This window comes from Rhinopithecus bieti, unplaced genomic scaffold (genome assembly GCF_001698545.2).
Source record: "Rhinopithecus bieti isolate Rb0 unplaced genomic scaffold, ASM169854v2 scaffold_37555, whole genome shotgun sequence".
NCBI lineage: Eukaryota > Metazoa > Chordata > Mammalia > Primates > Cercopithecidae > Rhinopithecus > Rhinopithecus bieti.
In genome coordinates, this window is record NW_016815947.1 from 106736 (window position 1) to 132846 (window position 26111).

At 49.4% G+C, this 26111-nt stretch overlaps 1 protein-coding gene across 5 annotated transcripts in view; it reads right to left on the bottom strand.

The window, feature by feature from the left end:
* The window catches only part of GALNT14 (polypeptide N-acetylgalactosaminyltransferase 14), a 235575-nt gene that overhangs the window by 42071 nt on the left and 167393 nt on the right, over positions 1-26111 (bottom strand). For all 5 annotated transcript variants that reach the window (XR_001881883.1, XR_001881884.1, XM_017854208.1 and 2 more), the window contains 4 exons: positions 11437-11535; positions 3267-3334; positions 776-841; positions 477-598 (listed from right to left, as the gene is read on the bottom strand). Coding sequence is in view for 3 of the 5 variants with exons in the window: in XM_017854208.1 (XP_017709697.1) it covers positions 477-598; positions 776-841; positions 3267-3334; positions 11437-11535 (355 nt within the window). In the remaining 2 variants the exon portion in view is untranslated. The remainder of the gene's footprint in view (positions 1-476; positions 599-775; positions 842-3266; positions 3335-11436; positions 11536-26111) is intronic.

The window sequence follows — 26111 nt, forward strand, 5'->3', positions numbered from 1 at the left end:
TCAGGTCTCTTAGCATCTAGCCTGCCTGCTTGGTGTAGCCTTTGGGTGAGGGTAGAAGTAAGACAGAGGCCCCAGGAATTAGGGGATGAACCCTGGTTAGGTTTGCTGCCTCCTTTCTATAAAAGACGCCCATAAGGGTTCCCATTCTGGAACCTTCTGCTCTCCGGTAGAACCAGTTCTGGGCAGTTCATTCCTGCCCAAGAAACTGCATACGTTATGTCCCAGCTGTCCCAAGTGCAAGCCTGCTCTGGGTGACAGTCCCAGTCATAACACATCCCGGTCCTTGCTCCACCACTGATGCCGTGTGACCTCACACAGGCTGCTCTACCTTAGTTCCTTCATCCATAAAATCAGGACTGCGATCTGTTCTGCCCACCTCCCAGAACTGGGGGTGCATATGTGAAGTAATGAGCTTGAGAGAGAGCCTGGAGAAAGCTGGGGCATGAGGCCTGGCCCTGCTCCTCAGCCTCACTCACCTCTTTGACCCTGTGCAACAGAGGCTGGAGCCAGTCCCTGTTCACCTCACAGTGGCTGTCAAGGAAAGTCAGAGTGGTGCCCTGGGCAATGTCAGCGCCCCGAATCCGGGACCGGACCAGACCTGCAGTCAGGAACAAATGACAAAGTGGGTGTCACTGTCACTCCATTGTCCAGCAAGACTAGGGAGAAGCCACCCAGCATTCCCCACTGACACCCCAACACACACACACACCATCACACCTTCGACCCCCGCACACTGACTGACCCTGGAGGCTCCCGCACAGCAGCTCAGACCTACCTTGTCGTTCATTATTGCGCAAGCATTTCACCTTGGGCAACTTGATGAGCTGTTTGCAGTCATCAGCTGCAAAGACAAAAGGTTAAGCCAATTGAGAGTCTGGGGATGGACCTACATGTTACAACTGTGTGTATTGCAGGTGAACCTGAAGGGTAGGTGATGCAGCCCTGCCCACTGTCCCCTAATTGCAGAGCGCAGTCCTGACTCCAGGGTGTTTCCAGGCTGTGAGGGGCTGACAAATCACTGCTGTCATACAAGGTGGCCAGCCTAGGGCAAAGAGGCCTCAACTGGGCCACTTTGGAACAGGTCAGTACACAGTGGCACCTGTATACTTGCTTGAAAATGTTCCAGGTGGAAAATCCTGGCCCAGTCACCTGGGGACATTTCTCTTTTCTTTTTAGTTATTTTTCTCTTTAAACAATTTTTAATTTAATTTTTTAATCTTTAATTCTTATGGGCACATGGTACGTATATACATTTATGGGGCACAGGAAATGTTTTGACCCAGGCATGCAATGTGTAATAATCACATCATGGAGAATGGGGTATCCATCCCCTCAAGCATTTATCCTTGTTATTAATACAAACAATCTCATTTCTCTTTTTTTTTTTCAGACGGAGTCTCACTCTGTCACCCAGGTTGGAGTTCAGTGGCACGATCTTGGCTCACGGCAACTTCTGCCTCCTGGGTTCAAGTGATTCTCCTGCCTCAGCCTCCCGAGTAGCTGGGACCACAGGCATGCACCACCACCATGCCTGGCTAATTTATGTATTTTTAGTAAAGACAAGGTTTCACCATGTTAACCAGGTTGGTTCTGAACTCCTGACGTCAGATGATCCTCCCGCCTTGGCCTCCCAAAGTGCTGGAATTACAGGCACAAGCCACTGCGCCCGTCCCCATTTTTCTTTTCTTACAGGCCATTCAAAGCAAAAGATTAGAGTCCTGGTCACTTTAGTAGGTCTGGTAAAAACTGCTGGAAGGCCAAGACTAGAGGAGAGTTTAGACTTTCCTTTCAGCTCACAGACCTGCTTTGGGAAGGGTCCCACTCAGCATGCCTCCCATTACACAGAGCTGGTTCACCTCTCCACCATATAGGAAACCCCATCCGAGGCATCTGTCCCTGTCACTCCTTGGCTTGCCTGCTGCTCCTCACTCCTTTGGTTCACCAGCTCCCTGGCTCTGAACTCCATATCTTGGTTTTGCTTTATTAGTTTTTGACCTTGGCCTCCCTGCTTGGCTCTGAACTTTAAAGAAAAGACTTACAACAGGCTTCTGGGCTAGGTACTGTTCTAAACACTTCAAACGTGTTAACATATTTTTTTCCTTACATAAACCATATATACTATGATTATCTCTGTTTTATAACAAGGAAACTGACGCGCAGGAGGTTGATTATTTGCCTAAGGCACATAGCTAGTGAGTGATTTACAGGTCTAGGATTTGAACCTAGGCAGTCTGGCTCCAGAGTCCATGCTGTATTCTGCTTGCAAGTGAATCCAGCAGCACTCTCTTCTCTTGCCTTAGTGCCAGGCTACCCCTCGGCAGGGCCAGTGTCTGCCCACCTCCAAGCTCTTCCTCATTAGGGAAGGGAGAGCAGATCCTCAAGTTCCAGAACTCAGAATCTTGATCTCATTGCTCTGGGCCTCATGTACAGCCCACTTCCGCATCACCTCCAGAGGTTCCGAGGCTGCACCAATGGGTGTGGGTTTCCAGCCTTCATACAGCAGACCCCAGTGTGGGGGTGGCTCCCCATGCCCATCTTCCAGCCTCACAGCTGGTGTGGGTGGGCTCCACTCTGCTCGGACTCGGAGCTGTCCACAGTGGTCATTCCGTTTCCCTCAGTTCATCACCAGGAAGAGGGTGTTCTGCTTGGTTATGACTGACTGCACAGAACTGTACCCAGGCTCCTGGGAGGATGGCTTTCATGGGAGGTGTTGGCACTACCAGTACATTAATTCTGACAATGCTTCGACTATTATTGTACCTTTCAAATTCGATGCACAGTGTCTGGAAAGACACCCATGTTTTTCTTGGGGAGAGTGGATTTGCTGTGAATTTGAATGGGACCCAGGTTCTTTGATAGGATAACTGGAGGACACAAGGTAGGCAATGGTGATGAGCAAGTGTGCCAAAAGGTTGGAAGGCAGCCCTCACTGTGTCATGGCCAGGTGACAGGATGTCCCACGGCAGCGGCGGGGGGGGGGGCGGGGGCAGTCGCAAAGATAGGGCCCACCCAGACCTCCCAGGGAGTGATAGGAAGAGGGCCTTAGCTCAGACTGCAGATTATTGCAGAGAACCCAAGAAACTGTTTTTTGGATATAAAGCTTCTCTCCTTCTGAGCCTAGCCATGGACACTCAAAGACTTCCATACCTATTACAAACCCGGGCTTTTCCGCATTCCCAGAAAACCAGTGGACTCACCTCTGCCTGTTACAGAGTGGCTGGGAACAGACGTTGGTGTTTAAAGAGCAAGTGAGCGACAAGACTTACGGTCATTGCTGAAGTCATCCACTAATATGATTTCCCGGATCAGATGCATAGGGGTGCGGTTTAATACACTGCAAGATGGAAAGAGAAAAAAATCATTGTGACTTCTAGTGGCAAAATATATGTTATTAATCTGAGTTTTAAATAAACACCATTGCATTTGAGGAATGAAAAATCAGAGCACCAAAGGGCTTGTCCAGTCATATTGCTTATCTGTGAGCCAGCAGGAATGTAATGCTGCCTTCACCATCTTAATGAATACCTCCACCACCCGCAAAGCCACCCAGACAGAAGCCCAGGGTTAACCTTGGCAACCCTCCTACTCCCTGAAACCCCACAGCAAACCAGTAAAGACTGGCTGGTTTGACTGGAAAATGTCACTCAAATCACTTTCACTTCTTATACCTCTACCCTGATTCAACCTATTCTGTCTGGTTTATAGCCTCAACTTGCTCCAGCCTCTCCCAGGCCATCTTGCTCGTGGTCTCCAGAGTGAACTTTCTGACATGGAGCTTTGATTGTGTGATTCTCCTCACCAATGCAAATAAATAAACTGACAACCCCCCAGGGGCTCCTCATTTGGGATGAGGACATCCCAAATCCTCAGCACGTTCCTAAGGCCTTTGCCATCGGAAGCTGGCCCACCTTTTCCCACCTCCCATGCCCAGTGACACTGTCTGAAGCTGTCCTGCTCATTCATAACTGAGAGCCTCTCTCCTGCTGCTGCTGCCGCTGCTTGAAATGCCCCTGTGCTGCCCACAAGGACCAGTTTGAATGTCACTTCCTCCCTAACAGCTTTCCAAGCCACTTAGTGAGAATTAATTGCTTCCTCCTCTGGGATCTCCTAGCAGTTTGTATCTGATCCTATGGCTTTTCTCACTTCCCAGCCCTGAAGTTTGGTTTTGTACCTCGCCTGCCTGTGGTCCCCTCTGGAGGGAAATATCCCAGGGTAAGACCCTTGACCCATTGCTCTCTTTATTGCCAGAGTCCAGCACAGCGCCTTGGTCCATAACTATTCCCTTGAGGGATATTTACTGAACACCTACTATGTGCTCAGCACTGGGCATATGATGATTCTACCCTCCAGAAGCTTGTGGTGAAGCAGCTACTTACTGCAAGCTGTGTAATCTTGGGCAAGTTACTTTACTGCTCTGTGCAGCAAAGGATCCCATCTAGAAAACAGGGATAATAATAGGAGAGTACTTATTTCACAGTGCAGTTGAGCAAATTAAAGGAAAAAGTGTATAAAAAGCATTTAGCATGATATTTGGCACTTAGTGATAACAAATGGTTGCAATTGTTCATTATCACTTAATTTGGTGCATTATTAATGATTTTTGAATCTAACTGACATAGCATGATATTTGGCACTTAGTGATACTTATTTCACAGTGCAGTTGAGCAAATTAAAGGAAAAAGTGTATAAAAAGCATTTAGCATGATATTTGGCACTTAGTGATACTTATTTCACAGTGCAGTTGAGCAAATTAAAGGAAAAAGTGTATAAAAAGCATTTAGCATGATATTTGGCACTTAGTGATACTTATTTCACAGTGCAGTTGAGCAAATTAAAGGAAAAAGTGTATAAAAAGCATTTAGCATGATATTTGGCACTTAGTGATAACAAATGGTTGCAATTGTTCATTATCACTTAATTTGGTGCATTATTAATGATTTTTGAATCTAACTGACTCACTTACCCCTCCTGTGCTGTGGATCTCTACCCAGGGGCAAGGTTAACTCTGGGTCTTAGGCCTGACTGAGATGACTGGACCCTGTTTCTCCTGAACACCCCAAATCACGTGACTTCTCAGAAACATGCGTGGGCCACACCAGCCACCACGGGATTCCCAGAGCCCCATGTATGTTGGAGAGGGGCTTCAGAATGGATGCAGGTGGAGGCGCTGTGTGCAGCCCTCCTCCCAGGAGGGCCCTTCTGAGCCCTGATTGGAGTGCACCACCCCTTCTATGCAGGATGCAGACTCTTCCGGAAGAGAACTTAGCCTGGAGCTCCCATATTTATGAAGCCTTGGTTCTCACCATGGCAACTAGTATCAGGTGGAGAGAGGAACCCCAACACAAAGTCCTGAGCCCACTGTCTCTGTCTTTGGGAGCTCGGGGTCAGGGAGGGGAAAGAAAGACTGCAGCCTCTACCAGAGGATGATGGAAGGGGACTGTTCACCATGATCGTCCCAAAGAAAACACATACAAACAACAACCAGCCCTCTAATCAGGGAGGGAGGCAGGAGACGGCGGAAAACTTGCTGGAAGAATAACCCCTAATGAGGTTTGATTACGGCTGTAGATTCTGCATTCGATTCTGCTAAATCCCTGCCAGCTCTTTGAAATTCAAGAGTTCTCTTCTGAGAACATCAAAAGGTAAATCGCGTGCGGCTCTGCACTGGTTGAACTGAGAGATGATTAGTGAATAAAAGATGTCCAGGGTTTAAAACAGAAAAGAAAAAAAAAAAAAGAAATAGTCAGCAGTGAGTGCTAATTAGACCATTTCCTGGTAACACCTGGCTTGTTTTTGCTTCTCTAATCAGAACAGTTGGAGCGATGGTGGAGTCCCCTTAAACATGGCCTGCGGCTGGGAGGGCCTGAGGTGGGCATGTGCTCCGGGTGGTCAGAGGAGAAGGTCAAGTCCAGTCCAAGGGACCTGGCCTGGCCTAGGTGGTCCTCCAGGGCCCTCCCTCGTGCACACCCATTCTCATTCCCTCCACCCAGGGAGGGAATTGTTGCTCAGGTCTTCCCCACTTGCTCTCACCACTGCCTCTACAGCAAAGCAAATTCATTCTTTCGCCCAGGCCCAGCACAGGATAGCTCTTCTCAGCCTCACTCCCACTCCAGCTGCCTTCCCCACACCCTTCCTTACTCTGCCTCAGCATGGGAATAAGTGCTCTCCTCACTCTGCCTGGAATTGTTCTAGAACAGTCTTCTACATGCAGCTCATCTCTCTGCCAGAGGGCAGGTACACAGGCGGCTTCTACACCTGCTGCGCCCTAACTATGGGCCCTCAAGGAGCCCCCAGAGGCTGCAGGGCAGCGTGGGCTCAGAGGCTAGGTGGGCTGCACCACCCACTAACTGTGCAATCCTGAACCAGATAGATGCTGGTTCACTCCCAGCCTTCATTTCCTCCTGTAATTACATTTTCCTTGTAAAAGCAGGCGATATTAATACTTGACCTACTTCACAGGCTTTTGTGCGTGTGAAATGAGGAAATGTATTTGAAATTGCTTTGTGAACTCCACGGTGCTCTATGCAGGCAGGTTTTATCAAACGCTCCATAAATACCAGTAGAATGAAGACCCAAGCCCGGCTGACAGTTGAGTTTAGTCATTCTGGAGTGCGACTAACTTGGGTTCAAGTACTGTTTCTTTGTATCCACCATTCACTAGCAGGGAGAGCTTCAGTAAGTACTGAACCTTCAGCACTATAATTTCCTCAGCTGTGTGAAAAGAGCTCACCATGCCTGGCACACAGCAGCTGCTCTCTGAATGGGGGTATTGATATTAATAATATTGAAACTAATAATAGCAATATGCATAACTTTCCCAAGTGGGATCCTGGAGCCAGCAGCATCACCGTCACCTAGATACTTGTTAGAAATGCAAATTCTTGGGCCCCACTCTAGGCTTACTGGGTTAGACATTTTTGTTTTTTTGAAATGAAGTTTCACTGTTGTTGCCAAGACTGGAGTGCATGGCACAATCTCGGCTCACTGCAATCTCTGCCTCCCAGGTTCAAGTGATTCTCCTGCCTCAGCCTCCTGAGTAGCTTGGATTACAGGTACCTGCCACCACGCCCAGCTAATGTTTTGTATTTTTTTAGTAGAGACGGGGTTTCACCATGTTGGCCAGGCTGGTCTTGACCTCCTGGTGTCAGGTGATCTGCGTGCCTCGGCCTACCAAAGTGTTGGGATTACAGATGAGAGCCCCCGCGCCCGGCCTGGGTTAGGCTTTCTATAGATGGGGCCCAAGAAACTGTGTTTTAATAAGCCCTCCAGGAGCTTCTGATGCCTGCTCAAGTTTGAGAGCCACTGCATTAGAACTTGGCTGTCTGCCAGGGCTGGAGGCTCACAATGTACACCTGTTGTCACCGCTCAGGCTCACTATATGCCAGGCACTGCTCCAAGTCCTTTCCCTATCTGAAATTATTTGACCTTCTCCACAATAATGTCAGGTAATTATTAGCAGTCTCTGTTTTGCAGAAAAGGAAACTGAGGCAGAAAGACTAACTTGCTTACTTATGGTCACACAGCTGTCAGGGGCAGAGCCATGAAAATCTGGCCCCAGAGTCCAAATTCTTAAATACCTTAGTCTGAGAAATGGCTCCCCTAGATCCAGGATATTATAAAAAAGCAACAGTGAGAAGATTCAACACATGCCTCGGAGCCCCGATGGGAGGGGTGGCGGTGAAGGATGCCCCAAGAGGAAGGGGACCGCGCTGGGTCTCCCATAAACATGAGGACTCACTGCAGCAGGAGTCAACATAAACCACTCTTCAGGGCTTGTTTTCTCTCTAAGTGAGAATGTCCCCTAATGCATCAAGGTCATGCTTCTCTACCCCACCCCATCATCTGTGTACCCCATTGAGCCTCCACCTGGCTCTGAGTGCCCCACGTGAGCCTATCTAGTCCCCAGCTAACTCAAGAGCTTAGGGAGCCAGAGGGTCCGGGTAGGGGGTTGCAAAGAGCCTGACAACAAAGCCTATCCAGAATTCCAAAAAGTTAACAATGAAAGGTACCTTAGAGAAGATCCCTTTATTGAAGACCTCTGAGACAGGACATGCCCTTCAGTCAGGCCCCTCTCAGTGGCTAGTGATCCATTTGTGCAACAGGATAGGGAGTGAAAGGGAGGTATAGAATCTTAAGGCATGGAAGTTTCTAGAAGTAATCTTTCCTGCCTCCACCCCTAATATTCATTTCTGCCCTGCCTGCTTTTGATATAAGCTCCTGGTTGTCCACACATGGCTCTCAGGTCCCCTTTTTGCTGTCTGCGTGTGTCACGCTTGGATCTGAGCTCGAGGCTGGCTGCCATCTGAAGTTCCTAGGAGGCAGGAAATGGGTTTTCTCAGCTAAGTCATCTGGCACGTCATGGGTGTCTTCTGAAAAGTACGGGGCTGATGGGCCCCGAGCACCCTCCCAGAGTGCAGGGTTCCAGGGCCTCGGGGCAGCCCTCCGTCAGGTGGGCATACAGAGGAGCTGGGCTGTACCTCCAGGAAAGCCAGGAAACCTGAGGCCTGAGGCCTCTGCTCTCACTACATGCACCACCTGCCCCATAGGCTCAGGATAAGGCTCCAACTGGAGTGAGAGAAGGAAGGTGTTCTGCAGGCCACAAAGCTCAGGATATATTTAACATAGTAATCTTATTATTATTAAGTATCATTAATACCATATAGAGGTGGAGGAGTGGCAGGAAGAGGAGAAACATGTCTTAGAGTCTGAGCACAGCAGCTAATGTACCCTCGAGGACATAAACACTGTTAGGGAGGCCTGGGGGGCCTAGAAGCCCCCATATTACATACACTGTAATGCCCCCAAATGTCTGAGACATTCCCAAGAGGAAAGTTTATTGTGGGAAATGTGATAGAACTAGAAACATGAAAGATATTTTTATCATCATTTTTTGCAGATGTAGTTAATAACATGCCCCAGGGTCACACGGCTAGGCAGTGGTAGGGTTTGGATTTGACTCCAGGTCTTCTGACTCCAAGTGTGGCACCCTTTTAAGTATCCCATAGCCTCTTCTCTTTGATCAATCACTTACTCCATGCCAGGCACAGTTCTCAGTCCTTTAGCTGAATTAACCCGTAGCAACCCTATCAACCCTATGCACTAAGTACGATTAGTATTCTCATTTCCTTGGTTAGGAAACTGAGCCACTGGGAGGTTAAGAGATGGATAAGATAAGCCCTTGCCCTAAAGGAGCTTACTGAAGGTTACATGCTGGAAAAATGCAGCAAGTACTGCAGTAGTGATATGCAGAGAAGGGCCCAGAGGAAGCCCCTGATTGGTTGCATGTATGTTACTGTGTCAGGGGATGGAGGCGCCTGGCATCAGAGAGCTTCTTGCAGGATGGGCAGGGAGAGGCCGGCCTGGAAAGCGAGGGGCCTCTCTCAGATGCTAACGCTGTTCTCATGGAAACATCTGGCAGGCATGCCCAGTCATGACCAGTGGAGCAGCCACCATAGCGGTGGGGAAGGCAGAGGTTGCAGTTGGCCTGCTCCATGAACCCGCCCTGGTACCCCAGCAGATCGCAGCGGCGGCGCTGTGGTCTGGCACTTCAGAACCAGCCACCTCCACTTCCCCGTGTGTCCTCTTAGCCTGGATGCCTCAGATGCTCCTCCCCTCACCACAGGAGACCCAGGAGAATTGGGCCTCCTCCATCCCTGTAGTCCCCACACTTAACCAGCCAGGCACTTTGTTATTGTTAATCTACCCCGAGACTCCCGGTAACACTTGACAGTGACTTGGCACATTTTCTTGTCAAGAGCTGTTGCCTTGTTGGGAAATCAAGTTTGAATCAGGTGGCTCTTGGGGTGACTGCAGAAGCCAGGATGGGCACGTGGCTGGAGGAAGAAGCCAGCCTGTCATTGCCAAGGATGTCTTAACAGCAGACAGGGCTGTCCCCTTGGATGGGTGGAAGCACTGGGCTAAAAACTGTGTGTGTGGGCAGGTCCCTCCCTATGTCTCTAAGGGATTTGGTGACCGTGTACATGGACATTCATCGTGTACATGGACATTCATCATTCATGACAGATGGAGCTGAAGATGTGGTGCCTTCCCTCAGGGTGACCCTACTGCAGGACTTACTTCCCAATCACCTAGAACTTCCCACTGCCCACAGCCATGCAGGGGTGGGAGAGACAGGAAAAGTGTGGCCTGCATGATGGAAACAGTAAGAGATTTTGCTGTTTGGTGCGCTCTCTGACCCATGTTTCATCATATTTCCTTCTTTGTGGCATCGGCACCAGCTGATGTGCTGCTCAGCAGGACAGGAAGGGTCTAATGAGCCGTGTGTCATGGGGACATGGAGGTACTGCGGGTTCTTGTTCAGCTGTGGGACGTGGCTGTGGCAATCCTGGCCCCGAAGGATGCTGAATGCCACCACTGGGACTAGCCTCTCCCTACTCAGGCTGCCAAGAAGGAGGACTCTGAGATCAGAGTGCAAGGCCTGGAATCCTGCCTCACTATCATTGGCTAGGTGACACGGGACCTTGATTTAGTATCTCCAATGTCAGTTTCCTCAGCTGTGAAGTGGGCATGGCAGTGGCCTCCTCACCTCTGCAGCTGAGGTGCACAGAATATGTGTGCACAGGACCTGGAGTGAGGGCGGCTGCTGTCATTGCCATCTGAGAGGCAGATGCTGCTGGTGGCCTGAGGGAGGGAGAGGAGGACAGATGACTTCCGGAGGGGAGGGTGGGCATGGGGGAAGGAGGGTGAAACAGCTAGAGTCTTTGGAGAATCTGGGGGAGGAATTCCTGGGTAAGTCTTCCGGGTGCAGGTCTACGTTCCGATGGGAGTTCTGCTAGGAAATGGCACCGGGACTTGGGCACATCAAAAACCCACACAGGCCAGAGGCCATTTGTAGCAGGATATACCTATTAGAGCAAGAACACGACCCAGAGGATAAGTGGACTGAAGCCGGAGGGTAACAGGGATGGAACTGCAGGTAGATGGTCAGGAAGGCAAGCCTTAGTGATTGCTGCAGGCCGTTCTGATTTGCATGGCCCCTGGCAAGTGTGTGGGAGGGCAGAGAGTCAGGGTGCTGAGTGCTGACCCCAGCCTGATGCTGGGGCTGGGGTGTGCACTCAGCCTCTCGGGGCCTCAGCCAGTTCCTCATTTGTGGAAGTCAGAGCCCATGCTCTAGAGGCAGCCCGGCAGAGTGGGGAGGCCGAGGGCTCTGAGGTTGCTTCTTCCACTTACTCTCTTTGACCTTCTGCACGTTACCTGACACCACAGGCCTCTGTCTTTCTATAAAATGACATAATAACCTCCCTTACAGGCATGTGAGGAGTGACTGAGTGGACACATGTGACATATACAATAGTGCCTGGCATGTAGTTAGATGTGTCTGGTGTTCCTAGGACAGGGCCGGGCACCTGGGGAGTAGACACATGGTCACCAGTTGCTGGCCCGGAGCCGGCCAACAGACGAGCAAGGATGCCTCACCTGCGGATGGTCCTGAGCAGCGTGGAGCGGGCCTCATTGTGGAAGGTGATGATGATGCTAGTGGGTGGAAGGTCCGTGCAATACACCAGCAGTGTGCATCTAGGGAAGGAAAGGCACAGGACAAGTGAGACCTTCAGGGACAAAGCATATCTGCAGGGCTAGAACCGAAGGCATCTGGGTGGGCACCCCTATGCCAGATGCTTGATATCTAGAGGGGCTTCCCCAGCTGCAAACACTAGGTAAGACCTCATGGCTTCATCGGGCCCTAAGAGGGGCTGGGGAGCTCCAAGAATAACTAAATCTGAATTTTCTTCCACCTTGGGGGAACCTGGGCTTGGAGACAAACTGAGTTGATAATACAGAAAATAAGTGTGGTGTTTCTTGCATGCCTGAGCTAGCGTATGGTGGCTCCTGGTAGCTGCATGAACACAACCCCAAGTCTTGGGTTCTGCTCCCCACTCTGTGCCCTTTCAGCCCATCTGCCCACGCCACTGGCCAGTGGGTAGATTCCAGTCGGCAGACGCTTCACTGTGTTCTGGGTTAACAGCTTCAGGCTACCATGTTGTGCTGATGCCTGGCCCCTGCAACACACACCTAAATCTGGCATGTAAAAGAGGCAGAGCCCCAAACCCTGGTATGAGTGATAAAACCCCATCTTGAAAAGGCATTCACTTCCATGTATCCAGGATTATTTCCTATGACAATTACATCTGGGGTAATTTCAATTTAATACCTCGCTGCAAGTGAAAATTGTAGCCTGCAGCTTGAAAATTACTATAATAATGAAAATAAACCCGCCAAGTGAGGCTGGTGGCACCAGGGGCTATCACTGGGTAAATGCTTCCTCCTGTTTCTTGCTATTTCGGGGGATGTTCCATTATTGCAGGGGGCTGGGGGATATTAAAAGAGGAAGTAAATAACAGACTTGAGGGAGTCAAATATTTGCTTTTTTCATTTTCTATTTTTTTCCTGGACCTGGGGCTTTTAATGTAGGGTTCAGAGACCCAGGGATAGACTTCGAGGGACTGTGAGCCTCTGAAATCATTTGCAAACTGTGTGTACAAATGTGCATTTTTTTTCCTGGAAAGAGAGTTCATAGTTTTCACTAGTCTCAAGAAAGTCTGTGGCCTAAAACATTTAAGATACTTAGTCCTAGGCTAATGGTCCTGATGTCACGTTGGTCTCTCAGATAACTCTGATCAGTGTTTTCTACAGGGGCATACACTGAAGGCTCATGGTGTTGGTCCAGAGAACTTATTTAGAAAAAGCCAGGTAGCTCTGTTCAGGACTCAAGCATGGGCTGGTGTGGGTCATCCGGGAGGAGCCAAAAGTTAGGGAAGGAAGGCCCCAGGGGCAGAGATGGTGGAAAAGGTAAGTCTTGTCCTTCAAGCCTGTCCTCTCTGCCAGAGACAATTTCTCACCATGTCCTTTCTGCCCCAACTCCTGAATTCACCCCTCCTCTCATGCCCAGGGTCTCTCAGATAGTCCTTTTTTCTCAGAGGGGCACTGCAGCAGCTTCCTGACCCGACTTTCTGTCTTCAGCCTCTGCCCCTGCCAGTCATGTCCTGTCCACCACATAGCTCTGCCAGAGCTTCCTCTGGTTTGAATCCCTCCAGCAGTTCCTGATGTATGAAGTCCAAACTCCCTATCACAGCCTTCTAGACCCTTCAAAATCACAGTCTTGTATGCTGCCGTGACTCTCCGCCATGGCTCATGCTATTACCTCTGCATGGAGCAATGTCCTTTTTCCTTCCTCTACCTGAGGACTCTTACTCAACCTTCAAGACCCAGAGCAAATGTCCCCTCTGCTGTGAAGGTGTTCCATACTCCCCCAAATAGGTAAGGACCTGTCCTTTGTGTTGCCATCATTCTGTACATAACTCTTTTCTAGCAGTTCTTGTGATGAGACTCTCCTCAATTTGACTGTGAGTTCCTCCAGAGAAGGCCCATGGCCTTGTCCATCTTTACATCACTAGAACAGGATTTAAGTACACCAGTTATCCATTGATGGAGAAAGGGAGAAAGTAAGTCAGGAATTGCGTTCCTAGGTCAGCTGAAGACAGCCTTTTCCAGCTTTCTAAGGTGTGACAGCCAGCCTGCTGGATGGCTGCCACTGATCTTCACCAACTTGGTTTTATGTCCTTGTGTACCCCTGCCTCACTGAAGCAGGGCAGCTCATATGACCCGTAGAATATGGTAGAAGTGACAGTGTGTGACTCCCAAGGTTAAATCACAAAAACATTGCAGGCTCCGCCTTGGCCACTTGGAGGGAAGCCAGCTGCCATGCTGTGGGGACACTCGAGCGCCCTGTCTATGGAGAGATGTCCAGGTGGAGAGGAACTGTGGCCACCTGCTGAAGGCTGGCACCAACTTGCCAGTCATATGAATGAGCCACCTTGGAAGTGGGTCTGCAGCTCCAATCAAGCCTTCAGATAACAGTGGCTACAGCAGACTTCCAACTGCAGTTCAATGAGACTCCAAGCCAGAACCACCCAGTCAAGATGCTCTGAATTCCTGACCCACAGACTGTGAAGATAATCAATGATTCTTGTTTTACACCACAAAGTTTAATCAGGAGTGATTTGTTGTACATTAGATAACCAGTACAAAAAGGGAAGGAGAATGCGTTGAAACAGCTCCCAGTGAGAAGAGACCTTGGCCTTGCTTATCTTTGGACACAGACCTGACTCACTTAGGAGCGGAGGAGAGGGAGGGCATTGCTCGTAGGTGGCTGAGGTGGAAGCAGGGTTGAGGGAGACCCGGAGGGAGTCTTAGTTGGCAGGTGGCAGGTCTGTGAGAGCATGGAGGGGCTTGGAGAGGCCCAGGCAGAGGGAAGGGAGCCAGCATGGTCAGCCCCCAAGAAGAACAAGGCAGATGTCAGGGAGGAGGTCATGTCTCTCTAACAGAAGACAACAAGTCACAGAGCTCAGCAGAGCCTCCTGGTCTGCTGACAGCGGAGGAAAAAGAGCCCAAGCAGAGCGACTCAGTAGGCTGCCACCATCAGGACAGGGTGTGTCCAATGGCCAGGCCTGAAGCTGCTCCAGGCTGCTGTGGTCCCTGCCATGGGGGAAGATGCTCTGAAACCCCTCATGGGGTTAGGACGAAGGCACTGCCTTGGGGATGCTTCCTCTTCCACATGCTGGGAGGCAGGGGGACCCCACACCCCAGCTTTTGCGATGCAAGTTACTCAGGGGCAAGTTGGGAAGGGAGGGTGGTACTGAGAGTTATCTCCTTAGAGAGCTTTTGGGGACAGGGGCCATTTGTCCTGCCTTGGAGGACCGGCTGAGGAGGCAGGTATATTGACCACAGTGACACAGATGCATGCACACACACAGCTATGCAGAGGCATAACTCTGCCTGGGGTGGCAAAGATGGCTTCATGGAGGAGGAGGTGCTGGATCTCATGGGGGTGAAGTAGGGAGGGACAGACAGAAATGGGGCACAGAATCCCAGTTATGGGCACAGATCTAGACCTGCAGACCATGTGAGGCAGTTCCCAGAATCCTGGGTTGGGGGATCAGGATACCACTGGCCAGCTGTGGGACCGTGAGCCAATCACCCACCTCTCCAGCTTTCCATCTGCTCCTCTGTAACACGGAACGGGCCCAAGGCTCTCCTGCTAAACGCTCTCACAGCATCAGCTGTCAGAAGCTCTGATCAGCTTCTGACATTCAATGTACATGGTTAATTTGAATGGAATGTCACAAATGCCATTTTGTAACTGAAGCTCAATTGTCAATGGGCGTCCGATGTTACTTTCCCAAGCCTCAATTTCTGCATCTGGAAAATGGAGATAACAATTCTGGAAGATTTTTTCTCTTAGACTATTACTATGTTAGGTGATTACAGATGCTTGACAAATAGTAACTATTATTATTTTTAGCATCAGCCCAAATCTGCAGACGGCTCTGCCTGCTGGGTGGAGTCAGATCTCACAGGGGCTGGAAAGGCATCTTTGGTGAGGGGTTCCGTCATGTCCCTCAAGCAGGTAAGGGGCACTAAGAGGCAAGAGGAGGAGGAGAGATCAAAGAATGCAGTGTCAACGTGAGTGAAAAGAACCTGGGCTCTGATGCCTGGATTTGAGTCTGGACATGTTGAGAACTGGCTGTGTGCCCTTGGACACGTCATTTACCCTCTCTGAGCTTCAAGATTGTTCCCTGTAAAATGAGGATAAGTACACATTCTTGTTGTGAAGACTGCAGATGATGCATGTGAGCACCTGGTGTTTAAAGGGTGCTGAGGAAATGGTAGCTAGAATTGCTATCATCACACCCAGAGAGTGGCTGAGCCGGCCTGCCTGCCAGGTTCAGTTCATTGACTAGAATCACAAGCTCATGGTTTAGAAAAGGAAAGGACCATGGAGATGACACAGCTTAACCTCCTAAACTGGGTTCACCTTACTGACACAGCAGGCGTGGGTTGGAGCCTGAGCCATTGTCCTCCTGGTCTCTGAGACCCTGAGCCTGTGTCCCTGCAGAGTAAAGAACAGAGCTATACCCTACGAGCTCCTCCAGCACGCACAAGCCCAGGGGTAGCAGGTAGTGCGGCGCCATCCCATACCTCACAGGCTCGAAAAGCTTCACAGGACCCCCCTCCTGCCCCTGCTCACAGCTCAGGAGCCTGGACTCCCCTTGCCTCAGGTGACCCTCACAACCGCGCCACTCCACAGATGAGCCAAACTAAGGCTCAGAATCTCGCTCAAGGTGGCACACCTGATGAGTAACTGGGGTGAGGAAATCCATGTCTTATGACTCCTAATCTGGTGCTTGTCCCTACAGTCTCCCTGTGAACTCACCGGGGCTAAAGGCATCTGCCTTGGAGCCCTACACATGAGTCATCTGTGGTCCAAGGACCAAGGGATGAGCATGGGGATGGGCAGCAACAAGGTTGAGGGTCCGAGAAAAAAATCCGGAAAGCCGGACATGGTGAGGAGAGTTGGCCCAGAGAACAGGGTTTCTGTGGGAGAGATCTAAAAGATTAATCAAACAGTGAGATCTATTAGGGGCATGAGGGAATGGAAAACCCTGCCAACACCGAGCTCTGGCGCCGGCAGACAGACGAGAAAGTATGTTGATAATTTATTAAAGACGTGGTGTTTTACTGGAAGAAGAGCCAGTGAGCAGGAAAGATTGGGGGTGGGGTGGGGGACACCGTAGCGTCTCCATGACCCAGGAGGAGACTCTGGTCTCAGCTTCACCTCCTGGGGAAACAGACTCCCGGGGTCTCTAGACCTGATGGCCACAGCAGCACATGATGAAGGCATGCTTCTCTGAGCTGATCGCTGACATGCCGTTTCTTTCTCTTCTATTTTTAATGAATGACTCAGCGAAGACTCTCTATTTTCCCCAACTTAAACTGGGGCTCCAAGGGCTTCCTGGACTGCCAACCTCTGGAGCATTCAGTGCCACTTACTGTCCAAAAATGCTTCCAGGGAGGTGCTCTGAGATGTTAATCCCAGGGTCTAGGGAAGAGTGGCCCCTCTTGCCTCTGCACAGTCACTGCCTCCTGTTCACCCCACAACACCCTCCACCCTGCACCTGAATATGTGACAAGTTGGCATGTCAGAAACATGCTCAGTGATGGTCGCTGTCAGTCATCACAGTCATGTCATGATGCGTGCGATGCCTTTTATTTTATCCCACAAGCTCGTTACATCCTGGCAGCAGCCTATAACGGAGAGCATGACGATGATCATCATCACGCCCGCTTCGTCAATGAACAGTCAGGGCTCCCAGTGCTTCCGTGGCTTGCCTGCCGGGGCCAGGACCCAGGCCCTGGGACACCCAGACACATGATCTTCCTCCTGTGGCATGCTGCCTTGATGGGAGAAAAGACTTGGTCATAAATTAGAAACATTCAGGATTTTATTCTCCAGCATGAAACCAGGAGGGAGTGATGGAGAGGCAGATCCACTAACTCTGAAGCAGAGTGGAGAGCATAATTATTATTACTGAAATGTCGGTGCCAAAGAGAAGCTGCTCTGGCTTCTCTGGAATTGACAACAGCTCCGAATCTTAAAGGTGGGCTCTGGCATCCCAGATGGGAGTCTGAAGACAGCTAGAGAATGGGAAAAGGTCAGGCAAGTACACAGCACAATGAAACAGAAATCAAACAGGCCTGGCGTGAGACACACTGGGACTGAACCTTCGCTGCTTGGAGTTCCCAGTTTACAGTGCTGACAGTATCCACCTCCTGGAAAGCTGTTAAACTACTGCTCATTGAACCCTTCCCAACAGGCACCATACAGAGCACCTCACATATTTACTGCTCCCAGTAACTCTATGAGGCTGCTACTGGTTTACAGATTCACTAATGAGGAAACTGAGGCACAGAAAGGCTAAGGAACTCACTCCAACTAGTGAAGGGAATTTGAACCAGGCCTGCTGGACTCCAGTGTCCTTGTCACATGTTGTAATACCTCTGTACCAGGACTGTTCCAGCTGTGACCCAGGTCTATTCTGTGGCCTTGTACACTGTGTATACTCACATGCCCACTCTTGAATGACCACGTGAAGAGGCAGTTTCTACTGAGCTCTGGAAACCAGCAGGTGCAGCGACCTGTCCAGGAGGGAGGGACTGGCTGCTGCTCCTCGGTAACAGGAAGATGGGAAACCGCTGGCTGGGCTGCCACAGGCACATCCTAGACATGGGCTTCCACTGCAGTCTGACTAGGTGGGTGAAGATGTGACCTCAGCAAGGCCCTGGGTGAGGTGGTTCATGCACATCTATTACTAAACAAAAAGCTATGTTGATCTATAGAAATGAGGATTTCCTCCCAAGTCCTGCACTTCAGCACACATTGCAGAGGTCAGACCCAGACAGAGAAAATGAATGGGTCATTTTCATCATGTTCCATTTCCCTAATTTCCAGGGCCAGAAAGGCGAAGAGAGACACAAGCATAAGACATAAAGTGGGAATGGGACCAACTTCTTGGGAGAGAGCTCTCTGTCCCCAGGGAGGTGACAATCTATGGATCCCAGTTGCAGGTGGCGTGGGCACATCTTTCCCTCCCCCACATCTCTCTGTCATTCCATCACCAGTGCTAGCACAGATGGCTTCATAGACAATGGTTCATCCCTTCCTTTCCTCACCACCAGCCCCAACGCAGAGCCAATGTGTGTGAGGAAGAAAGAATGACAGGAGAAAAGCTCTTGGCCAATGACCTTTCCAGAATGTCAGTTCTCTCAGGACTCAGGGCAGTGATCTTGCTACTGGCTTTTAGAATCACAGATTTCATTTTTAGATCTGAGAACATCTAACACCTCCCCAGCTCAGATCTATGTAAGGAAGCCTGCTCTCAGCTATGAGGAAAAATATAAAATGCCGAATCTGTGGCTGGCCCCTTGGTTCAAACTGAACTCTTTAGAAGAGAAAATGCAAGCAGTATAAAAGTATGACAACTGTAAAATCAAAAATTCCTTTTAATCACATTTCATGGGCAACACTGACACACTGTAAGGCATGAAATTTTTATTTCATGTCAATTTTGCCAGGATTTCACATGCAGATTAATTTGTTCATTCACATAAACATATACTGCTCTTACTTCTTGCCTCAATAGCCACCCTCACTTTAGTTACAGAAATCCTGTGTTTCAGAAAAGACACTTAACAGTGAGATTTGCTATTCCATTATATCGCCACCTTTGAATTGCTGAACGTGTTATTAATTCCAGTGGTCTAGGAAGGGAATAAGTGGGTCAGAACAGAGAAGTGAACTGCTTAGGAACTTGGTTGGGTGCTCTGGTGGGCAGCTTTCAAAGAGTTCCCAGTGTCTACCTCCTTTAACCTCTAACCCTAACCCTGATGAGCATCTTCTCTTGACCCCATGAGATGACCTTGTCATCCCTCTGCTTCCCACACCTCAGCCAAGCCTGCTGACCCTCCTGAGTTCCACAGCTCACTATGCACTATGTGCCAAAACCAAGAGATATTCTCTAATCCTGCCTCTTTCTGCCCTAGACCCAATGTAATCAAATGTAGTCTTGGGCATTTGTCTTATTTATCTCTCCATCTGGCTGTTTCTCTCCATTTCTATTCTGTCTTTTCTAGATTACTGCAGCAACTTCCTCTCTGGCTGTATCCCTTTTCAATCTACCCTGCATGCTGCAGCTAGAATGATCTTTCCAGAACTGCGTCTTTAACATCTTTCAATGCTGCCCAACTGCTCACAAAATCAAATTGAGACTCTTAATCGTGGCTCACCATCCTTAGTGGCCTGGCACCACTTCTGATTCCTGCCCTCTGCACTCCCAAAGTTCTAGCCGCATTCCACTTCACTTGCTCTTTGTCACCTCTGGAACTTTGCAGGTGCTGTCTCTCTCCCATATATCTGAAATGCACTCTCCTCGCTTCCAAGGCCTGGCTATTTTTTCCTCTTCTAATCTTGGCTTGGAAGTTACTTCCCCTGGGAAGCATTTCAATCTCCCAAGGCTTTTCCAACGTGCCTTTCTAGGACCCTGTGTTTACCCCATTGCTGTAATTTATTACCAAGCACTGTGAAATTACTTTTCTGTCTCCTCTACTGACTGCTGCTACAGTGAAGGCAAGGACTTATTTGTAGTTGTAACCTCAATACCCAGGATGGTGACTAAACATACTAGACATACGATAAATGTCTGAAGAATGAATGGAGGGATAAGTGAAGGTGGGAGGTAGGTTAGGCTTACATGGGGTCAAAGCCGGAGAGGAAAATGTCCTTTGCCAAGCTATGGGTGACACCCTCACAGGGAGCTCCAGAGCAGTAAAAGCTAAGCAAAGGCCAAGGTCAGTGATACAGCAAAGAGAGACCAAAGAAGTTGCCCAAACTGAAGAAGAGTCTGGAAGCTGAAGTATGGAGCCATGAGTCGGTGATGGGGCTGGCGATAAGAAGCCTTGGGCTAAGGGTGTCCTGGGGAATATCAGGTGGCATCTGGTGTCTGTGGAGAGGTCTTAAGTTTTGTTTGTCATGCTGGAAATACTCAACTGTGTTTAAAAGGCTGGGATGTCCTTGTTTACCAAAGTTCCAAGAATGATGAACAATGCCAATGATGAAGAAAGAGGGGAAAGACTGAAGCCTTCAACAGAATGGCCCAGACACCCTCTTCTCCTAGACATGCATTATCCAGTAGGGCAGCCACGAGCCACACGCAGTTACTGAACACTGGAAATGTGTCTGGTCTGAATGGAGATATATGTAAATGTAAAATATGCCCAAGATTTCAAGCACTTAGTATGAAAAAAAGTGAAATATTTTACTTATATTTTTTACATTGGTCACATGTCAAAATGTTAGGATCTAGATACATTGGAATAAATCAAATATATTACTAAAATTAATTTCACTTCTTTTACCTTTTTAAATGTGACTACTATAAAATTTTAAATAATATATGGCTCACATCTATTTCTATTGGACATCATTGTCCTAAGTTGTCCCTGAACTTTAATTGGTATATAATACAAATTAAAATTTCAATGTTAGTGGCAGATAATTGTTTCTAGGTCTTGGTTTTCTGGTATGAGTAAAGTAAAATAAAAACATTATAGAGACAATAATTAGGTTCATGACATTTTACTTTGTGGGAAAGTATATATTTTTAAAATCCCATCATTTACCATCACCATCATTTCAAAAAGAAAGTCCTTAAACACCAGAAAAGGCCACAATCTCAAAATAATTAATAGCTCTTTCAATTGTAAATGTAGCTTTAAGAAAATCTCTCTCCTGTCTCCTCTCTTCCCCAATTCCATAGATCACACCTGCATTCATTTACCAACTGGCATCTGAAAGAACTGTTTAAGGGTCTGTTCCACTGAATTATGACAAGCCTTTGACCACCCTCAGCAAAAAACATAATTACTGAACACAGAAGGCTGGACATCTCCCACTCTTTGTTCTGGAACCAGCAGATCCATCTCAGTTCTCAGTGCTGCTCAGGATAGCAAGCTGACAGGGTTTTTCAATCTCTGGCCCCAATCTACCTCATCAAGCAGTTCAGCTGCCTGTGCTGACTCATGCAATCCGGGCTCAGAAGGACCACCTGACTTAAAGAACGTAGACTCCTCTGGCTGCATTTAGAGACCTCCTAGAAATGACCATTACCCCAATGCACCAGGATCCTTCTGTTTTTCCAAACAACTAATCTTGATCTTTTACATTGCCTAGCCCCTTCCAAGTGAGTGGAACCCTGAGGTTTGGTGGAAACCCTGAGGCCAGCGGCAGCTTCTGCTCTCCAGGAAGATCAGCAGATCTATGGAGGCTGCAAAGAGGTTTCTCTTGGAACACTGTCAGGACCTGTGTTAGCCGGTACCAAGTACCACCCAGATAGCAGCTGTGTGTATGTGCATGTCTGTGTGTGTGTGTGTGCAAAAAAGAATCTTCTCAAAAGGCAAATGCAGAGCCTAGCTGGGACAGAAAGTGCAGAGTTGGGCCAAGACTTATTTTTGAAACGTTTCCTAAAAAAGATACCTTGGTGTCTGGGACCAGAGCTCCTTCATGTCTTATTTTAGCCCTGCTCAAATCACATCATACAACAGTAATAATAGATGACACAATTGAATCCTCACTCTGTCTCAGGTATTCTTTCCAGAGTTTTCAGCCTGCACAGTAACTCCCCAAGGTGGGTGCCACAATTCTTCCTCTCATGGTGGTGGAGAGGGCAAGTCACAGTGAGTGGTGGGGCCTCAACATAAACCCAGATGGTCTGGCTCCCCAGTCGATGCCCTCACGAGCTCTATGAGAATGCCCTTTGAAGATTATCCAGACTCACTGCCTCTGAAACCTTTATTCCATATTGGCTTTTTTTTTTTTTCTTTTTTTTGAGACAGGGTCTCACTCTGTTGCCCAGGCTGGAGTGCAGTGGCACCATCTCGGCTCACTGCAACCCCCGTCTCCTGCGTTCAAGCGATTCTCATGCCTCAGCCTCCAGAGTAGTTGGAACTACAGGCATGTGCCACTATGCCAAGTTTTTTGTATTTTTAGTAGAGACAGCATTTCACCATGTTGGCCAGGCTGGTCTCAAACTCCTGACCTCAGGTGATCCACCCACCTCGGCCTCCCAGAGGGCTGGAGTTACAGGTGTGAGCCACCATACCCAGCCCTTCTGTCTTTTATCTTGAATGCTGCATGCTGGAAGATTCTGGAAAGATGGAAAATCATGGGTCTGGGTCATCCCTCACTTGCTAAAGCATAGTATCTCCCCTTGATATTCCTAGAGCTATTTCTTGATATTTCTCAGACTTTCCACCTAAAGGATCAGAGACGCATCATTCCCTCCTTTCACCTGAAAGGGGAATGTTCCTCCAATTGCAACAGCTGTAAAGAGCAAAGGTAAGGCCCGCAGCCAGGGAACTCCAGGAATATGCCAGACTCAGCACCCTGAGCTCAGGAATGGTCTAGTTTGAGGGCCAACGGTTCTATGCCTCTTCCCCAGGGGACTCACATCCGTGTGCCATTCTGGTCTGAAGCAGGGAGGGAAAAAAAAAAAGCAAAGGCTTCCCATACCTTCCTGCACCTTCCTACAGTCAATCCACCCCTGAGCCAATCCTGCAGTCAAATCTGCCTCTCTTATATCCCCAAGCCTGATCTACACCCCTCATTTGTCCTCCTGCAACAGCTGCCTGACTATTCTTCCCACCTGTGGAATAATCACTTCCAACCACTCCTACTCACCCTCTCCACAGCCCTTCTCTCTTCCATCTTCCTAACACACTGCTCTCCCTGTAGGAGCCTCCCCCAACCTTCAGAGCCACCTGGAGTTAAACCTTCACCAGCATCCCAAGGCCTCCACCCTCGTGTTAGCTCTTCAGCACCCTGTCCCCATGTTCCCTTGCAGGAGCCTCCTGGCCCTGCTAAACCAGCCCAGTCACTGCCCTTGACTGTACCTGAGTCACAACCTCCACAAACCTCCCTAGATTCTGTTACCTTCTCTCCTCCAGCTGCCCAAACTGTCACTGTTCTGCAGTTTCGCTGAAATCACTTCCTCCACCACACTCCACGTGGCCTCCTGCTATGACTGTTCCCCTTTCTAAATCTCTGTACCATCTTCCTAGGTAACTGCTGCCTTCTTGCAGGCAGGGGCCACTTTTCCACTTCTTTAAATTCCTATGGACAAGTTATTCAAGCTACTGGAGTCAATTTCTTCATCTCTAAAACCACGGTCATAGCAAAGTTGTGAGGCTGAACCGACAGAACATATATATGGTGCCTCCCACACATCAGGGGAATGGTATCATCAATACGTGTTTGCCAATTGTAGCACTGGATTTATGTGTGAACATGGAGAATTCTTTGTTGAGCAAGCATGGTTTTAAATTTCCTGTGGTTTGATTTTCTCCTGTTCTGAGGATTCAATCGCTTACCTGCACCTGCACTCCCAATCCCTGATATTCTCAGTAGCTTGAGAAGGAATCACGAGGTGCTCTTTGGGCCCCTATTCACTCAGCTGATACTGATGGACAGTGTGAGTGCCAGGCACCATGCTAGGCTCGGGAGATGCAAAGATAAGTCAACATCCCTGCCCTAGTTGCTCAGGGGCTTGGAAGGGAGATAAGCAGTAACCTGATGTCTGCAACGCACAGCAATGGGTGCTGCTCAGGGTGAGCATGGAGGACAGAGGGGCTGCCAAACTCAGTCCGAGGGGCAAGCGGTCTTCCCGGAGACCCTCCACACAGACTCCCAAAACACAAAAGGGCATCCTGAACAGAGAAAGCAGCAATGATGAGGAGGCCTGAATCCTCACAGCACAGTCGGCACCGGCCATGGCCTGATGGGGGTGGCCTTGACTTCAGGGTGGGGGTGGAGACAGGCGCTGTGTGCCCACAGCGTGTGAAGAGTTTCAGTGAGGAGTGATCCTTCTGCATTTAGAAAGCCAGAGCCAGTGAGGAGGGCAGCTGGGGCCTATCACAGTTACCCAGGTGAGAGGGGGCAGTGGCTGAGTTTGGCAGCAAGATATCTTAGGGAGCAAGAGATATATCAGAGGAGACCACAAAATGGGGGTGGGGGGAGAGCAGGATGATGCCACAGATCAGGGCTTGGGTGAAAGTCTGAAGGGTGGTGGCACCCGGTCTGAGATGAAGCAGACGGGAGCAAAGAGGGTGCTTGCTATCTTGAGAGGCAGGGCAGGCAGGTGTGGGACAAGGAGTACATGATGCGACCTTATGAGGAATCGAGGAGGAGAGATAGGGAGGGGCAGGGAGGCAGAAGAGACTCAACCACCAGTCCTGCTCTGGCCAGCCCACAGTTATCATGAGGGTCAGACAGGTCAGGAGGGGAGAGCAGTTTGGATAATACAATAAAGTTTCCATGGAGATCAGGGGTTCCTCTTGTTGCCTCAGGGACAGCAAAGATAAGCTCAAGGACATTTACTGATCTTGCCCCTTGCTAGCCCAGTGGGACCCTCACTGCTCTGTGATCCACAGGGTTCCCAGCTGAGTCCTACTTCCATCACATCCTATGGTCTCCGCTTACTTTGCCAGCTGCCTAGGGCCTCATGTGGCCCTCAGCGCTCCATCCCGCGTCTACCACCCTCGGCTCAGAGGTCTCCCTTCCATGGCAGCCCCCACCCAGCTGTCATCTCTCCTGCTCTTTTCATCTCTTGTCAAACGCATTTTGCAGTTGCTGACCCCTGGCTCTAAATCACTCCCTCTGGTGGCTTCCATCCCCAGTATCTTGCAAGCACAAATTTTACCAGACGTGGCATTGCAGTCGCCTCCTTGCTCATTTTGCTTTCCAGTTTTTAAAGTAAGTCTGACATTCAGGCAAGTGGGACGTTCAGCACCAGGAGCCAAGGCTGAGGCCCAGAGCTCTCCAAGGACTTCCCTGCCTACATGCCCTGCACACAGCCCACCTTGTTCTCAGCTCCACTGTGATTCACGTGAGCCGCAGCACCCCGACTCAGAGCTGGGGAGCAGGGTGCAGAGCCAGGACCTCTCCACATTCATCCACATCTCCCATTTCTCCACCCCTGGACCTGTTACCTGTCTGCCCTGCCTCCCAGACCTGCTTTGGCTTACAGCTGCAGAGCAGCGGGAAAGATGATAAAGCCAGAACTATTGCTGGTCCTGATGCCCCCTCTTGCCTGGGTGACTGCGGCAGGCCCCAGCTGCCCTCCTGATGCCAGTACTAACTTGACTACTCAGGGCCACAGCTAGTAAACAGCCACCAAGTGCTTACTAGAGGTTAAAGATGAGGCTCAGCATTTGACATCAATCATTTTACCTCACCCTGAGGACCATTATTATTCCCATTTTACAGATGAAGAAATGGAGTCTCTAGGAGTTTGAGTAACTCACCCATGGTCCAGCTAGTAAATGAGATGTTGTATATCAAAGCTCACAGCGCTAGGAGACCTAGCCCAGGAACTTAGTCAACCAGTTATGTTGCCTGGGTCTCAGCTTCCTTCTCTGTGAAATGGCAATGACCTCTTCACCCAAAGGGCTACTGAGGACAAGAGAAAGAGATGAGAAAGTACTTCGTGAAGTCCTATAGAAATACAAGGCATGGGCCGGGCACGGTGGCTCAAACCTGTATTTCTAGCACTTTGGGAGGCCGAGGCGGGCGGATCACCTGAGGTCAGGAGTTCGGGACCAGCCTGGCCAACATGGCGACACCCCATCTCTACTAAAAATACAAAAATTAGCTGGGCTTGGTGACAGGTGTCTAAAATCCCAGCTACTCAGGAGGCTGAGGCAGG